The sequence below is a fragment of the Benincasa hispida genome, chromosome 7, assembly GCF_027475165.1.
Source record: "Benincasa hispida cultivar pf3 chromosome 7, pf3_genome.v1.1, whole genome shotgun sequence".
Classification (NCBI taxonomy): domain Eukaryota; kingdom Viridiplantae; phylum Streptophyta; class Magnoliopsida; order Cucurbitales; family Cucurbitaceae; genus Benincasa; species Benincasa hispida.
Window position 1 is genome coordinate 8,282,261 of NC_143484.1, and position 19,299 is coordinate 8,301,559.

At 37.7% G+C, this 19,299-nt stretch overlaps 1 protein-coding gene across 2 annotated transcripts in view; it reads left to right on the forward strand.

Moving 5' to 3' along the window:
• LOC120068965 (phosphoinositide phosphatase SAC4-like) overlaps positions 1–17,268 on the forward strand; it is a 58,897-nt gene extending 41,629 nt beyond the window's left edge. The window contains exon 11 of one of the 2 annotated variants that reach the window (XM_090315691.1): positions 10,507–17,268. In XM_090315691.1, coding sequence (XP_090171817.1) covers positions 10,507–10,632 — 126 coding nt within the window. In that variant the 3' untranslated portion in view covers positions 10,633–17,268. The remainder of the gene's footprint in view (positions 1–10,506) is intronic. The other variant, XM_090315689.1, reaches the window with a different exon arrangement.
• Positions 17,269–19,299: the final 2,031 nt, after the last annotated feature.

The following is a 19,299-nucleotide window of genomic DNA, read 5'->3' on the forward strand; positions in this document are numbered from 1 at the left end:
TATGCTTCACTTCATCCATTATGAGTTAATAAACAGTTTGTAGATCTCACGAGCAGAAAGAACAAACCAAAATCGAAATCAAAGTTGAACCAAAAGAACAAAACAGCCCCAAATTGAACATAAATCAAAGTTGAACCAATAGAACAAACAGCCCCAGATGCCTATTAGGGCTGTTTTTGCTGAAAGAATAAAATTAGTGAGGCCTAGCATTATAGCTTCTTCCCAAAGTGCCTTTATTGAAGGAAGGCAAATATTAGACCCCATTCTTATTGCTAACGAAGCTGTGGAAGAATATAAAGTGAAAAAGAAGGGGTGGATTCTCAAGCTTGATTTGGAAAAGGCCTTTGATCGTGTTGATTGGGGATTCCTAGAAAAGGTGTTGAGAAGCAAAAACTTTGGTCAGAATTGGATAGATTGGATTATGGGCTACGTTAAAAATCCAATGTTTTCAGTCTTCATCAATGGTAAACCAAGGGGAAGGGTGGCTGCCACAAGAGGTATTAGGCAAGATGATCCCCTCACCTTTCCTTTTCCTTCTTGTAAGTGAAGTTTTAAGTGCTTTGGTGAACAAGATTTTTCAAGCCGGTCTTTATGAAGGTTTTGTGGTTGGCAAAGATAAAATTCAAATCTCCATCCTTCAATTTGCGGATGATATGCCATTGTTTTGTAAATATGACAGCAAAATGCTTGCAAAACTAAAGCAAACGGTGGAGTTTTTCGAATGGCGTTCAGGGCAGAAAGTAAATTGGGATAAATCAGCCCTTTATGGTATAAATGTGGATGAAAATGAGTTGATTTCCACTGCTGCTTCATTAAATTGTAAGGCTGATCATCTTCCAATCCTATACCTTGGGCTGCCTTTAGGTGGGTACCCGACAAATCTGTCTTTTTGGCAACCTGTTTTGGACAATTTTCAAGCTAAATTGGACAAATGGAAGCGTTTCAACCTATCAAGAGGAGGTAGAGTCACATTATGCAAGTCAGTTTTGTCTAACCTCCCAACGCATTTTATGTCCATATTCATATTGCCGGATGGAGTTGCATCAAAATTGGAAAGGATTACAAAGAACTTCTTTTGGGAAGGACACAATGGCAGCAAGTTAAATCACTTGGTGAAGTGGGCTTCGGTGCAAAAACCTTTGACAGATGGAGGCCTCGACCTTGGTGGATTCAAAACTATGAATTTAGCACTACTTGCTAAATGGGGCTAGAGATTTTTCAAAGAGGAAGGCTCTCTTTGGGGTCAAGTTATCAGAAGCATTCATGGCTCAGATCCTTTTAATTGGCACACGGCAGGTAAAGGGGGCAGAAGTTTGAGAAGCCCGTGGATCGGTATTTCGAAGTCTTGGCTAAAAGTTGAGTCATTGGCCATTTTCAAACTTGGAAATGGCAGCAAAATTGCATTTTGGTTAGACCCTTGGGAGGGAGTGACCCCTTTCAGTACCTTATTTCCAAGTCTTTTCAGAATCACCTTATTTCCAAATGGTTCGGTTGCTGACCATTGGGACAATAGATTGGCCGCTTGGTCAATCACCTTTTGTCGTTTGCTTAAAGATGAGGAGATCATTTCTTTTCAAGAGTTGTTTGGGGTTATTGCAACAAGGAAAATTTCAGAGGATGTTGATAAAAGGGAATGGTCTATTTCAGCCTCGGGTCTCTGCACGGTCAATTCACTTAAAATACACCTTTCCCCCTCCTCCCCATTGGACAAAACTCTTTACTCGGCCCTGTGGAAGACTTGCAGCCCGCGAAGGATTAACATTTTAGTCTGGATAATGCTTTTTGGTCAGCTGAATGTAGCTTCGGTTTTGCAAAGAAAGTTGGCAACCAGCTTTATTTCTCCTTCAATATGCCCTTTGTGCCTACATTGGTCTGAAGACTCCCTCCACCTTTTCTTTGCATGTTCCTATTCCGCTTGGTGTTGGGAGAAGTTGCTGTCCTTCTTCAACTTTTCATAGGTTATGAGCAATGATTTTAAGGGTAACTTGCTGCAGCTTTTAGTTGGTATAAATCTCCACAAATCCAGCCGTATATTGTGGTTTAATGCGGTCATGACTCTTTTGGCAGACCTTTGGTTTGAAAGAAATCAAAGGGTGTTTCATGATAAGGCTCTTGGCTGCCATGATTGATTCGAATCAGCCCGTTGGCTTGCTTCTTCTTGGTGTATCCTCTCCAAGCATTTTAATAGCTATAGTTTATCAGAATTCAATCTCAATTGGAGAGTGTTTGCCTCCCTTTCAAGTGATGGTTTTTAGCCTCTTCAATAGCCAGCGATTTTCTTTGATTTTTCAGACTGTTTGTTTCTGTTTTTTCCCCAGTGTTTGTTCATTTTTAGGAGTGTAATGCTTTGCGCTATTCATTTATTTGTAGCTAGTCTTAGTTTGTTTTTGGATGTGATGAGGGCGCTAAGGGGGTGTCAACCTAGTTGAGATGTCCGAGTGTGCTAACTGATCCGTTTGGTATTCGGTTGTTATTTAGCTCATTGTATAACCCTCTTGTACTTTGGGCTTTTGCTCGCTATTCTCTTATATCAATGAATTGTTTTCTTTTCCAAAAAAAAAAAAAGAAACAGAAAATGTGAGCCGAGAAGAACCCAACTGACGGAACGTGGAGAAGTGGTCCCACGTGCTCCCACACACCGGCGCGTGACGACGAAGCAGAATCAAAATTGTGGCACGTGAGCTTCACGCACAGATTTTTCTGGCAATTGATGATGGCAAACTTGATTGGACGGCGACGGCACTTCTCCTGGGATGGGTGGTGTAGACAAACAGCTACTCAAACTTGATGAATCAACTCAAACCCTAACCTTGTGAGAAGCATAAACCCTAACATAGTCGTCGAACGAAAATTCTAAACCCTAGACTGCTCTGATACCATGTATTCAATAGTTTTGGAGAGAATAATTATCTTATTCAATTAATCAGGCTGAAGATATATATATATATATATATATATATATATATAGACAACTAAGAAACCCTAATCTTTTTTTTTTTTTGAAAAGGAAACCATACTTTTTATTAATGCATAAAAAGAAAGTACAAGAGATGTGTACTTAAATATGAGCGATATAAGATACGGGATCAGGAGACGCACTTGGGCATCTCAACTAGGTCGACACCCCCTTAACGTCCTCATCATGTCCATAGAACTCAAACAAAAACGGAGAATATGGAACTTACAAGAGAATTGAATACAAAGAAAAAGTGCCCTCTTTTTATGGACATAATACAAAACAGGAGGGAAAACAAGAAAATAAGCCTAACTATTTAAGTCTTCAAGGTTGGATAGTAGTGTCCCTTCTCCTTAAAACACAATCATACTGGGAGGATGAATGCTTGCCAATTCAAACATAAATCTTGAAGGGAGTATGCTGCAAAATGCTTTGAAAGAGAACACCATTGAGAAGCATTAAGTTTAGCAGCCTCATAGCGGGAGAACCAAGTGTGTTCTCTATCTTGAAAGATTCTTTGATTTTTTTTGAACCAAATTTCAACTAGTATTGCTTTTACTGCATTGTACCAAATCAGATTTGGGGCTTTTTTGAGAATAGGACCACTGAGCAACTGCTGAACGTTCTTTTTACAAGTAATGTCGAAAACCCAGCTAATGTTGAAGGATTTAAAAAGGACTAGCCAACAATTTCTTGCGAAGAAGCAGTTAAAGAACAAGTGTTGGAAGTCTTCTCCAGCTATTTACATAAAACACACTGATTAGGAGAAAGAAAATGGGAGGGCAGCCTTTGTTGCAGAACTGAGGCGCTGTTTAGGGTTTCAAAAAGCAAGATCCAAACCATAATATTCACTCTTCGAGGACTATTGGTCTTCCATAAAGCTTTTAAAAAGTGGGTGTCAAGAGGTGAGGTGGCAAGATGGTTAGACAAAGATTTTACCGTGAATGTACCACTTGCTTCTAAGGACCAAGATCGAGAGTCAGGTCTGAGAAAAGGCTTTATGTTGGAAATCAAGAGGAGCAAAGTCTGAAAGTCTGGTATTTCTTCATCTTTTAATAGTCTTCTGAAGGGTAGAGACCAAGAGAGGGTTTGAGAATCCCAATGATCCAAAATAGATCCATTTTGGTTAGAAGCAATTCTAAATAAAGAGGGAAAACGGGGTGTGTTACCAGTCCAAGAGTCATGCCAGAAGGCTATTCTGCTTCCATTTCCCAGTTTGAAGACTGCCAAGGCTTCTACTTTCAACCAGGTTTTTGATATGCTGATCCAAGGACTACGAAGACTACAAAATGACTTTCTAGAAGTGTGCCAATCACCAAAATTTCTTCCATGAATACTCTTTATAACTTGTGTCCATAGAGAAGAATTCTCATGGATAAATCGCCACCCCCATATTTGGCAAGAAGAGCCAAATTTCTTCCTTTTAATCCTCCTAGAGCCAGACCCCATCCTCAACTTTTTTTGATACAATCTCCCATTTTACCAAATGATTTAGCTTCCCTCCTCTATGTCCTTTCCAAAAGAAATTTCTCATAATTCTTTCTATAGAGGAAATAACCTTTTCTGGCATTAAGAAGGAAGACATATAATAGGTTGGTAAATTTGAAAGAACTGCATTGCATAAAGTTGCCCTACCGCCACTTGAGAGGTTATACCTTCTCCATTTGTCAAGTTTACTTTGAAGTTTGTCTATCACCGGCTGCCAGAAGTCTTTTTTGGATAACCGCCCAAAGGAAGACCTAAGTATAAAAAAGGCAACTGCAAAGATTTACAACCTAACCTTGAGGCCACGGCTTCTTGCTTGGATTCTTCAATATTAATTCCACATATGGCCGACTTTTCCCAATTTATTTTCTGACCGGAGCACTATTCAAATAATGCAAGAGTTTTTCGGAGAATCTCTAACATTCCATCATCATTTCTACAAAATAAGAGGGTGTCGTCTGCAAATTGGAGAATTGTAATATGGATATTATCCTTTCCTACCACAAATCCTTCAAACAAATCTTTTTCATGAATTCTGTTGACCAAGGTTGAAAAAACTTCACTTGCTAAAAGGAAAAAAAAAGGAAGCCCTAATCTAGGAGATATAAAATTACAATAAAAGACAACTAATTATAGTTACAATATAAATACATATTATAGCACTCATAATACATAATCAACCTTTTACAAGGTGAATAAATAGCCATCAATAAACCGATAAAAGAAAATACATAAAAGGAAAATACTATAGAGGAAATAATAATTAGGAATAACCTAATTTAGTATTGTAAAATTCCTAGGTTTGAGAAAGAATCAAAATACTCTATTCATTCACAAAAAATATGAATATATACAAGTGTACAAAGCATAGAAAAGGAAAATATCACAAAATATTTACAAGAATGGAAAACCCTAACTCAAACGATGAAATTTAGCAAATTGACATGACTCACAATCTAAAGAAGACAAATATTGAAGTTGTGGACGAAGACTCTTAAACACAGAGATAGACGGATGACCCAAACGACAATGCTCTTCAAAGGGAGACGACACGCTATAGCATGTGATGGCCGTAGGTGTTTGTGGTTCAAAGATGTAAAGACCTCAAAATTCCCACCCTTTACCAATAGTCTGTTTCGTCGTAAGATCCTGAAATAAGCAATAACCAGGAAAAAAGGAGACACAACAATGAAGATCACGAGTGAGTTTACTAACCGAAATCAAATTAAACGAGAAATTTGGTAAATTTAAAACTGATGATAAAGAAATTGATTCAGTGTGATGGACGGTTCTTGATCCTAAAACATGAGTGGAGGTTTCATCAGCTATAGTAACATTAGGTGAAGAGGTAGATGTACAAAGGTTGGAGAATAAACTGGGGTTACCTGTCATATGGTCTGTAGCACCAGAGTTAATGACCAATTTTGATGTGGAGGAAAGAAGGCATTTAGAAATATTACTTGTCTCTGCGATGGTCGTAATGGGAGTAGAAGATGATGTCCTCAATGACTCTTGATATTGCTGAAATTTAGCAAACTCCTTTGCAGAAATCGTAATTGACTTGTCAAGATTATCAGGAGTAGAGGCGACATGTGCAGAGGGTGATTGCATCCTCTGACCCTTATTCAGCAATCTTCTGCATTCACGTTTCGTATGACTAGGTTTATGACAATAATAACAAACAACCCCTCCTGGATTTGATCTCCATGAATAGTAGTTGGATCCATTCAACTTGTGTTCAGTTACTTTTGACACCATAGGAACAATCTCAGACATTACTGGTTTGTTATCAGCCATTACCTTAAAAAATAGACACCGGACAGCAGAGAATCAAACCCTAATTTACTGAAGAGATGTCTTTACAAGCAGCGAGTATATCTATATATCCCAAACAAACACACCACCAAGAAGAGCCAACAACACTGAGGAAACCCATAGGAGACAGATGAAAAAACGGCGGCGCATGCGCCTACACGCACCGACGCGTGGAAGGATGGCAATATGGAACAGTCGGCGCGTGAGCCTCACGCGCTGGTCAGATGGTAACTGGACTTTGGGGTTTTGTAGATCGGCGGCTGGGCTCCTCGTTGGACTGGGCGGTGTCGGGAAAAAAACAACTTTTGTTTTTCCCCGGTGACGGCGGCGGCTAACGAAGGCGAACGAATAGAAGACAGCAACTGTGAGCAAAAGTGTAAACTCACTTCTCCACAAAACCCTAGACGTATCACAAACGGGTTCTAAATTCTCAAACCCTAATGTTGACAAATTCCTAAGTTTGTTTAGAGAGCTCTGATACCATGTAAAACTCTTAGGTTTGAGAAAGAATCGGAATACTTTATTTATTCATCAAAGATATGAATATATACAAGTGTACAAAGCATAGAAAAGGAAAATATCAAAAAATATTTACAAGAATGGAAAACCCTGACTATAGAATTATAACAAGTATAAACCCTCATTTTCTTTTAACAGCTCGAACCAAATTACATCATAAAGGCTGAAACCCTAGAAATAGTAAAACAATCCAATAAACACATAACTCAAGAGAAACCCAAATTCTAGAAGACTTAAACTCGAACAAGCCCGAAAAAAATAGAAGAAAAGCTTCCATCGTAATATCTTGCAAAGGCTGAACTTGAGATTAATGTAGAGAGCTGACGAAAAATCAAACCCACAAAAACAGCTGCTACAACAAACCGAATGTTGATGAGGGAAGAGCCCCGACCTTTGAGCTTGATCGAACAAGAAACTGTTGCTGAGGAGCAAAAAATACAACTATGAAGTTTGTCGAACAAATAAAATCCCATGACATGGAAACCTCAGCCCAAGATAAGCAAACGCTCCCACAGACAAGAAATACTCTAGCGACCAGCAGTTAAAAGAAAAGAACGTTGCCAAATAAGCTTTGAAGAAGAAAAGCACCAAATTAGCTGGGACAAGAATAAACTCCAACCACATAACCAAGCACTTCAAACCAATTTAATCATAACCTGCAGCTTCAGAAAAACAACCACATAACTTTTTTTTTTTTTAACAAGAAACAAACCACTTCATTATCTTAATGAAAGATGTTACAAGTGAATGAAAGGAAACAAACACTAGAAAACAAAACAGAGGATCAACAAATGCACCAGGACATCTCAACTAGGTTGACACCTCCATAGCACTCTCATCATATCCTAAAAAGTAGAGCGAAAATTCTAAAACTGAGTACAAATCCGACTAATCCATGCCTGATACAAAGGCTTACACCAAAATGAAAATCTGAAAATTAAATTGTGGCCAAAATCTAAGCAGTTACAAGATCAATTGAGATTGATGTCTTGAATGGAGAAATCTTTAAAATCTTTGGAGAGAGAGCACCAAGAGGAGGCATTGATAAGAGCGGTATCAAATTTAAGGGAGCAAAGAGATGCTTTGTCATGAAACACTCTTTGATTCCAAACCATAGTTCTGATAACAAAGCTTTGATTGCATTGACCCAAAGTGATTTGGCTTCTTCTTCAATTTGGGTCCAATAAGAAGTTGAAGCACATTTGCCTTAAAGTCATTGTCAAAAACCTAGTTGGCATTGAAGCAATTAAATAAACGTATCCAACAATTTTCTACAAAAACACACGGTAAGAACAAATGTGAAAGAGATTCTGAATTTGCCAAATATAGAGAGCAAACCTGTGGAGAAATATAATGATTAGGCAGCTTCCTTTGAAGAATATTTGCACTGTTAAGCAAGCCATTCGGCATAATCCAAATCAGAATATTTACCCCTCTAGGGCTCTTGGATTTCCACAATGCTGATTCTAAATGTGTTCCAATTGGAGAAGAGAAGGATAAGTGCATTACGAGAGATTTGACTGAAAAAATCCCACTTGGTTCTAAAATCCACCTTCTTTTATCGAGAAGCAAATTAAGTTTAGGGTGGGAAAGCTTTTCAATCAGGAGCTGGAAGTTTTTTGGCTCTTCTTCCTTTAGCAGTCTTCAAAAATAGAAAGACCAAGAATTTAATGCCTCGTCCCAAAAATCATGTATTGTACCATCAGGTTTGGTAGAGATGATGAAAAGACTAGGAAAGGAGTCTTTTAGAGGAACGATTTCCAGTCATGGGTCAAGCCAAAAAGCTACCCTTTTACCGTTACCTACTTTAAAGGCTGCCAAAGATTCTACTTTTAGCCAAGTTCTTGAGATGTTGACCCAATGACTTCTAAGGCTGCTAACTCTTCTGGATATATAAAACTGAGGACAAAAATTCTGGAAAAATTAAATTGAATTGTGATGCATCACCCTTCCGAACTTCAAACTGCTAGCTTTAATTAAGGATGAAAACTTTGAAGGGATTTCATGAGACTTAATTAATGAGAACTTACAAGAAAGCATATGTGGTAACTGTTTGAAGGTAGGAGTTTGAAAGAGATCTGCAACCTCTTTCCCGGAAATAATATCTTCCTGTTTTGAGGCCGCATTTGGAACCAAAATTTCCGGTTCTTCACTGCTCACACTTGCCGAAGAGTCGTCATCAAAATCTTCCTTAACACTTGACTTTTAGGATTTGTAATAGATGGAACTTCCCTCGTTAAATTGAATTTTCCATTTGGAACTGGAGTAATCGTTCTAGTGACAGCATGGTTGGAACAAGAGATCTCGGGCTATTTCCTAATTATAGCTGGAGCTTGGGCAAGCGTGCAGCAAACTTCAATTACATCAGGATTAAAATAAGCATCCTATGATAAAAATGCAACCCCATTTTTACGAGAATAATATTTTTGATAACAAGGCATGAAGGTAGGTCTTTTTAATTTTTTATGAGGAGTTTTGAGAGCTTGAGAATCTGACCTATCCTTCTCTGTCACCGAAATTTTAGGGCTATTTCCCACCAAATTAAATGCTGAAGATAAATCTACTCCATTAAAACCGGGGGAAAATGAAGGCTGCAATAATTGATTGTTCTCGTCCAGTGAGGGAAAATTATTTTCTAATAAAACTCGAGTTTCTTAAAATCTTGGGAAGGCATGCCTTTTGAAAAAATTCTTTGGGACTTTCCAAATTCCTCTTTGTTTACTTTTTACTTATCAGTAAAAAGTTAATTTTCCCTGAGAAGAAAGGTAGCGTTGGGAGATAAGCAGGTACCCTGCTGAGATAGAGACTAACATTTGTATCTTTTTTGAACATAGAGAATATCCTAATTGTTAAATCACCGATTGACCCAAAAGCTTAAGTGATGAGTGAAGGTAAATTTAGTATTATATCACTAACACTCCCCCTCACTTGTGGGTTAGAAATATGTAGAAGACCCAATAAGTGGAAGTCGATGTTAATTGGGAAGAGCCAAAGTGAGCTTAGTTTACAGGTAATTGGTATGACCTTCCTCCCTAGAAGTTGGAGGTTCGATTCTCCACCCCTCAGTTGTTGTACTAAAAAAAATATTAATTGGGAAGGAAATGAGATTTGAACATAGGACCTCTTGGACCATATGCTCCAATTGACCCAAAAGCTTAACCTGATGGGTGAAAACAAATTTAATATTATATCACTAACACTAATCTACTTCGTGCATTTGGGGCTCTAACTTTGCAAGATGAGACAAACATTTCGAAAAAAATATAAGTATAACGGAAAAAAACTTTTGATTTTATAGGGAATATGTCGGTCATCAAAAATAAAATGTAATATAGGATTTTATCATTACAACTAGATGAAACAAGCTGTGAAAATTATAAAAGCCCAAAAAATGCTTTGGAATGTACATTTGAAAACAGTAGGTGTTACAGAAACGTGTCTGCTATTTCATTCTGCAACTTCATTGTTCAGGAAAAATGTTTAATTTTTAAGTAAATTTAATCCTGAAGTACACAATGAGATGATTTTTTTGATCTATTTTGTGAGGGGAATTGTTATATTTTTTCTACTAAGAAATTATATGTAAGCAGTTTTATTGTTGTTCCTTTTTGAATTGATGACTCACTATGCTTTTGAATTCCTTTCTACTTGAGGAATGATTCTTGTTATCAAAACTACAGAGGTATCAATGTCCTTCTTTCTAAATTTTCTGCATCTTGGCTGCTAAATAGATATTCTCTGAGAGAAGGGGACAGTGGAAAGCAGCAACACAGTCTCAGGAGTTCTTCAGAACTCTTCAAAGATATTATAGCAATGCCTACATGGATTCAGAAAAACAAGATGCTATTAATTTGTAAGTTTACCTACGTTCACTCTTGTATATTTAATTTGGATAAGGATCACGGCTAGAGTAAAGGATTTTTTCTTTGTAGATTTGTTTCCCCTCCAAGCGTAGTTTGTTGTAGATTAAATTATGAATTAACATGTATATTTTGAAAAGGAAACATTTCATTAATGCATTAAAGTGATACCAAAGATGGCAAAAAAAGGAAACCTACAAAGACTAGATTTTCTGTTAAAAAAAAAAAAAAAAAGAGAAGAAATGAAGATTAAAAAAAGGCATAATCGAGAAGAAAAAGGGGAAAGAAAACCCTTGAAACTACAAAAAGTGATGTGCCAAGTTGAGAGAGAATGCCAAAATTCTGAACATACCTCAAAGATGCATTGAAAATTTGAAAAGTTTATTTTAAATACTAAACTTCATAACAACCTAGGGGCTGATGGTTACAAACGGTAACTATAGAAACTAAAGATTACAAAAACTAGATTTTAAAAGAACCGGTTAATACAATACTAAAACCTAAAGAACCAGTTAAAAACCTAAACTAATAACAAAAGATAAAATACATTAAGGATGAATACGTCAAATTCCCTCCATGCAAATGAAAGAAAACTCGTCCTCGAGTTTAAGTTGAAAGAGAAAATTGGTCTACTGGGAAATATTCTTTCAAATTGGCAACGTTGATGATTGGACTGATGAGTTGATCATTCGGTAATTCAATCTTATAAGTGTTGTCACCATACTTCTTCAAAACTTTAAAAGGGCCAAGCTTTCATGGTTGAAGCTTGTTGTAAGATCCAACTGGAAACCAAGTCTTGCAAAGATGAGTCATCACTAAATCTCCTTTTAACATCTCTATCCAAAACTATAAACTTAGGAACACCATATGAACACACAATTTCCAGGCAAGTTAACGAGAAAATAGAAAATAAAAGAAGAGGAGAGTACATTCCTGAGTAATTAGAAAGAATGGAAATAGTGGATGAAGACTTTGAAAGCACTGATACTGACCTGAACTTAAGGTTGTCCTTAAAAGCGGATCTACTGGAAATTCTCAAAACAGAGGAAAGGAATCTGTTACAAACAAGTAAACTCAACTGGTTAAAGCTAGGGGATGAGAACACCAATTTTTTCCATCAGTTTCTAGCGGCAAAAAAGAGGAGGAATCTGATTTCAGAGCTCTTAAACGATCAAGGCACTCCAACCAAATCCTTCCGGGAGATTGAAGAGATGATTTTGAATTTTTACTCATCACTTTACTTGAAATCTTTAAGTATAGGCTCAATACTGTTACTGTTCAATTGGACCAAGGTAACAACAGCCCAGAATATCAGTCTAACAGCCCGGTTTTCAGAAGAAGAAATAAGATATGCCTCGAAGAATCTTGAAAAGAACAAAGCTCAGAGCCTGATGGATGTACAGTTGATTTTTTCATAAAATTCTGGAAATACTTCTCAGGGTATTTCAAGCAGCTCTTTGGAGAATTCTATGAAAATGGGAAACTGAATCCTTGTGTCAAGGAGAATTTAATATGCTTAATTCCAAAGAAAGAAGATGCGGTTTTGGTCAAATACTTTAGACCCATTAATCTCACCACCTTAACATACAAAATTGTGGCAAAGTGCCTTCATGATATCATAGCACCCACCCAAAGTGCCTTCATTGAGAATTCGTACGTGTTCGCCCTACCTCTATGGACTGCTTGTAAATCATACTGCCAAGGGTGGACTATCAATACATGGCACACATCCATATCAATAACTTCACACACAATTTGATCTTTATAAAGATTACCAACACAGTGGCACAGTGGAAGTAAAACTTATCTGGGCTTCCCCTCCAGTTTTGATCCAGCTAACTTTGTATGGTTGAGGATGAGGATCAAGTATATGGTTGAGTGCTTGCACTAATTTGGAAGAAATTACGTTCTCGCTGCTGCCATTGTCGATGATGGCATTACACACTTTTCCATTAATGGTACATCTAGTTCTGAAAAGAGCGTGTCTCTGTGGGTGAACTTTTGTTTTTGGTGTAACAAAATTATTTGGAGGACACACAAAATCCATTCCCCTTCATCAGGTCGTAATTCATTATATTCTTCCTCAAGATTTTGATCTTCCTCTTCTTGTTGAGTCTCCTCTGCTTCAGCATAAGCCAGGACTCTTCTTTGGGGGCATTCATTGGACAAGTGCCCCTGTTGGCCACAATGGAAACATTACCAAGATTGGGTCGTTGGTAATTGTTTGGGCCACTCTTCTTGCTTGATGGTTCTTGAATCTTTACTCTTTGATTTGGTTTAAAAATTGGTTCATCTTTGAGTTTGAAATTCCCCAAACTTGAACTTGCTTACCAACATCCATGTTTTTACGTTGATATGAATTGAAAGACTTTTCCCACATATTCTTCTTGGAATTGCTAGCCTTCAGTCATATTTCTTATTTGACTTCGACTCTGTATGCCATTGAAATTGCTGCTGGAAGCGTGCTTATGGGTTGGGTAAAACTCTTAGGTTTGAGAAAGAATCAGAATGCTTTATTCATTCACCAAAGATATGAATATATACAAGAGTACAAAGCATAGAAAAGGAAAATATCACAAAATATTTACAACAATGGAAAACCCTAATTATAGAATTATAACACTCCCCTCAAGTTGGAGCATATATGTTAATCATGCCCAACTTGTTACATAGATAATCTATACGTCTTCCATCCAATGCTTTCGTGAAGATATCTCCTAATTGTTCTCCAGTCTTTACATATCCTGTAGATACCAACCCTTGTTGAATTTTCTCACGTACAAAATGACAATCAACTTCAATATATTTAGTCATTTCATGAAAAACTGGATTAGAAGCAATATGAAGTGCTGCTTGATTATCACACCACAACTTTGTCGGTGTGGTGATTTCAAATCCCCAACTCAACAAGAAGTTCATATATCCAAATCAATACACACACAGATTGTGCCATTGCTCTATATTCTGATTCTGCACTTGAACGTGACACCACATTTTACTTCTTTCTCTTCCAAGAAATCAAATTACCATCAACAAAAACACAATACCCTGAGGTTGATCTTCTGTCTTCTTTAGATCCTGCCCAATCGGCGTCTGAGAAACATTCAATATTAGTATGACCATAATCCTTATATAATAAATCACGCCCGGGAGCAGCCTGCAAAAAACAAAGAATCTGTTCCAATGCAGCCCAATGATCAACTGTAGGGCATGACATGTACTGACTCACAATACTTACTAAATAGGCTATGTCGGGTCGAGTCACTGTAAGGTGATTAAGTTTTCCCACTAACCTTCTATATCTTTGAGAATCTTTTAGCAATTCTCTATCTTTTGTGAGCTGTAAGTTGGGTATCATTGGGGTACTACATGGCTTAGCCCCTAGCTTTCCTGTTTCAGTCAACAAGTCAAGTACATATTTTCTCTGTGATAATAGAATTCCTTTCTTGCTTCTTATTACCTCAATTCCTAAGAAGTATTTCAACATGCCCAAATCTTTTATATGGAATTGACTATGAAGAAAGGTCTTTAGTGACTGGATACCTAAAGCATCATCACCAGTAATCACAATATCATCCACATATACGACTAACAAGATGACACCACCCTCAGATCTCTTAAAAAAGACTGAATGATCTGACCTGCACTTCCACATTCCAAAGCTTTCAATCACCTGACTAAATTTATCAAACCAAACTCTGCTTTAATCCATACAAGGATTTACGAAGGCGACACACTGTTCCATTCTCCTCCTAAGCAACAAACCCTGGTGGTTGCTCCATATACACCTCTTCTTGAAGATCACCATGAAGAAATGCATTTTTAATATCAAGCTGATGTAAAGGCCAATGATTGATTGAAGCTAATGAAATAAACAACCTCACAGATGCCATTTTTGCTACAGGAGAAAAAGTATCAGCATAGTCAACGCCATGAGTTTGTGCGTAGCCTTTCGCTACGAGGCGCGCTTTTAACCGAGCAACAGAACCATCAGGATTGACTTTAACTGCAAACACCCATTTGCAACCGATAACCTTCTTTTCTGCAGGGAGTGAAACTAAATCCCAAGTACAATTATCATCTAAGGCAGTCATCTCTTCCACCATTGCTGCACACCAACCAGGATGAGACAAAGCTCATGAACAGTTTTCGGGATGGATATAGACTCTAAGGATGTAATGAATGAACTTGTGGAAGGTGACAAATGGTTATATGAAACAAAAGAGGAAATAGGATGAGCACAAGTACGTTTATCTTTACGAAGAGCAATAGGAAGATCATCACCCGTTTCTGGATCCAATGACAAAGAAGACTCTGGTACAGGGCATGGAACTGGAGGAGGTTGTCGTCGAGTATAGACCTTAACGATGGGAGGAAGAGTAGAGGTAGCCACAGGAAGAGATGAATTAGGAAGAGGATCGGAAGGAGAAATAATTGTGTAGACAAGGAAATCATCCTCTAATTCCTTATGCTCTCCCTGACTCTTATTCGAAGAGAAAGACGGTGATGAAAAAAATGGGGTATTTTAAAAAAATGTGATATCAGGAGAGGCTAAATATATATTTAGACTAGGACAATAACACCGATACCCCTTTTGGACACGGGAATAACCAAGGAAAATACATTTTAGGGACTTTGGATCCAGCTTGGTATGCTGAGGCCGAACATCCCGAACAAAGCAGGTACAACCAAATATTCTGGGTTGAATGGGAAACAAATGTTGCTTGGGGCACAAAGTACGAAAACGTATCTCACCCTTACGAATGGAAGAGGGCATGCAATTTATTAAGAAACAAGCTGTGGAAACAGCATCAGCCCAAAAGGATTTTGGAACATGCATCTGAAACATCAAAGCTTTGGCTGTCTCAAGGAGATGATGATTCTTTTGTTCTGCAACCCCATTTTGAGATGGAGTATCAACATAAGAAGATTGATGAAGAATGCCATGGGCATCTAAATAAGACTTGAGTGTATGAGAGAAATATTCCTTAGCATCATCACTCCGTAGGATTTTAAGAATACCACTAAACTGAGTTTGAATTTCGGCATGGAAGTTACGAAAATGTGAAAGTAATTCGTTAAATATAACCACGTAACACGAGAATAGTCATCGACAAATGTAACAAAATACCTAAACCCTCCTTTGGACTCAACAGAATAGGGACCCAAAACATCAGAATGGACTAATTCAAAAGGAGCATTAGCTCGTTTATTGGCTCGAGGATACAAACTCAAATGATGAAATTTAGCAAACTGACATGACTCACAATCGAAAGAAGACAAATGTTGAAGTTGTGGACGAAGACTCTTCAACACAGAGATAGACGGATGACCCAAACGACAATGCTATTCAAAGGGAGACGACACGCTAGAGCATGTGATGGCCGTAGGTGTTGGTGGTTCAAAGATGTAAAGACCTCCAACTTCCCGCCCTTTACCAATAGTCTGTTTCGTCGTAAGATCCTGATATAAGCAATAACTAGAAAAAAAAAAGAGACACAACAATGAAGATCACTAGTGAGTTTACTGACCGAAATCAAATTAAACGAGAAATTTGGTAAATTTAAAACTAGTGACAAAGAAATTGATTCAGTGAGATGGACGGTTCCTAATCCTAAAACAGGAGTGGAGGTTCCATCAACTATAGTGACATTAGGTGAAGAGGTAGATGTACAGAGGGTAGAGAATAAACTGGGGTTACCTGACATATGGTCTGTAGTGCCAGAGTCAATGACCCATTTTGACGTGGAGGAAAGAAGGTATTTAGAAATGTTACCTGTCACTGCGATGGTCGTAATGGGAGTAGAAGATGATGCCCTCAATGACTCTTGATACTGCTGAAATTTAGCGAACTCCCCCTTATTCAACAATCTTCTGCATTCACGTTTCGTATGGCCAGGTTTATGACAATAATAGCAAACACCTCATGGATTTGATCTCCATGAATAGTAGTTGGATCCATTCAATTTGTGTTCAGTTACTTTTGACACCATAGGAACAATCTCAGACATTACTGGTTTCTTATCAGCCATTACCTCAAAAAGTAGACACCGGACAGCAAAGAATCAATCCCTAATTTACCGAAGAGATGTCTACGCAAGCAATGAGTATATCTATCTATCCCAAACAAACACACCACCAAGAAGAGCCAACAACATTGAGGAAACCCACTTAAGACGGACGAAAATGGCGGCGCACGCGCCTACACGCGCCGGCGCGTGGACGGACAGCAGGCTGGAACAAGCGGCGCGTGAGCCTCATTCGCTGGTCAGATGGCAACCGGACTTTGGGGGTTTTGTAGACCGGCGGCTGGGCTTCGCGTTGGAATGGGCAGTGTTGAAAAAAACAGCCTTTTTTTTTTCGACGGCGGCGGCGGCGGTGATGACTGCGACGGCGGAGACTAACGACGGCGAACGAACCAAAGACGGCGACTGTGAGTAAACTCACCTCTCCACAAAACCCTAAACGTATCACAAATGGGTTCTAAATTCTCAAACCCTAAGGTTCACAAAAACCCTAAGTTTATTTAGAGAGCTCTGATACCATGTATAACTCTTAGTTTGAGAAAGAATCAGAATGTTTTATTCATTCACCAAAGATATGAATATATACAAGAGTACAAAGCATAGAAAAGGAAAATCTCACAAAATATTTACAAGAATGGAAAACCCTAATTATAGAATTATAACAGGTTGAAGATCCATTTGTTCATGGATGTCTTCCTTTAGACCGTTTACAAATCTAGCGATTTGGTAATTCTCACTTTCGTTGATTCTTGTTCTAGCATTCAAATGGTGAAATTCCTCTACATAGTTTGCCACATTTCTATTGTCCGACCTACATTTCTAATATTGCTTATATAAAATATGCTCATAATCGGCTGGAAGGAATCTTTCCTTCATCATATTGAGCATTTGATGCCAACTATTGATCGGTTTGTTACCAATCATTCTCCGATTCATTTGTATTTGGTCCCACCAAGTGGAGGCCCCGGACTTCAATTTAAACAGCTTAACCTGTTAGAAGCATATCACAGAATCAACCAATTTTGTCATCTCTCAGTTTTCTTCGTAGTAAGATTTTCCGGAAATTTGCTTGAATAAACATAAGCTCATGAATAAGAGAGAAAATTCAAATATGAGGTCAGGTCAAGATTGTATTTAAATTTTTAAGGAAAAAATATACTTTTGGTCCATGAGGTCTAAGGAGTCTAGATCGTCAGGCATGAATACAACACAAAACAGGCACGGTGGGATGAGAATCTGAGAAAAAATGAGCCTAAAAAATAGTAGAAGACGCACATCTACGACTTTACTTGAATAGATCTGATCTATATGTTATATAACTGTGTCTTTGAGTTAGGAGACACACCTATCACTCCCATGGTTGATGCATACAAAATAGTGAAGAATCAACATTTAAAAAAAAAAAATTAAAACAAGAAGCTAAACTTTATATTGATGAAATGAAAAGATACCAATGCTCAAAGATACGAACTCCACAAGGGAGAGAAAAAAAGAAAGTGAGGTAATCTAATGAGAAAAAAAAGTAAACAAGAGACGGTAGGTAGAAATTATGATGTTGAAGCTTGATGTATTTTCGTGTAAAAGGGCTAAATGGGGTAGTGGGCTTGGTTTACATAGGGCTCAATTTATTAAATAATCACTTTTTTGTCCTCATATTTATGTGTCCCCCACATCCTCATGTCTCCCATACTGTGTCCTTGTGTCATAAATTAGAAAGAAAAAAAATTAATGTCAGACAAAATTTCATATCAGACACAAGTTAAGAGTGTTAATTCGACATGTCCAAGACTAACAATTGGCCTTTTGACAGGTATTTGTGCTTTATAGGCATGGATCTGGTAGCATTCTAATCCCTGAGTTTTTTAACTTAATATTTTAGCTACTAAGGGGGCGTTTGGCCCACTGAGTGGAGTTAATAAGTTTGGAATTAATATGTTAGAGTTAGTAACTTTGTGTTTGGGTTGTAGAGTTGTAAGATAGAGTTTCTCGATAAAGGTGAAAGTAGAGAAAGAGGATGATGTAGAGTTATTCGATAAATGTGAAAAGTACAGATAGAAGGGAAGATGGGGTTCCTTGATAAATGTGAAAAGTATAAAAAGAGGGAAAGATGGAGTTACTCGATAAATGTGCAAACTACAATAGTGTTTATTATTGAAGTTGAGTTGTTAATGACCTCCGACGATGCTGTAATGGTGTGATCCCCAATGATTCTTTGTCTTATCTGCCGAATTCTTGCCCCATGTCTTCTAATATGTGGTTATGGTCGTCGGCTCCGATTTCTTCTCCTTTTTTTGCCCCTTTTTTTTTTTTTTTTTTCCTGATTTCTTCTTTTATAAACTCTCGAAGTTGTTTCTGCCCTTTGGATAATTGATCCAACTGAAGAGAAATTTTCTCTAGCAACCTCATGATACTATTGACATAACCTTCGACTGACTGCAAGCGTTTGGTCGTAGTCTTTGATGATAGGACGGTGGGTGTCTCCACCTCTTTGTTTTGGGAAGTTTCTACCGTGGAAGGCTTTTGTCCCTCCATCAAGCCCAATTTGATCTTGATGCTTTGATACCAATTGATGAATATCAAGAGAGAATTTTATTCAAATGAATTGAAAGTTATCAAAAGAAGATGACTGTTAAAGTAA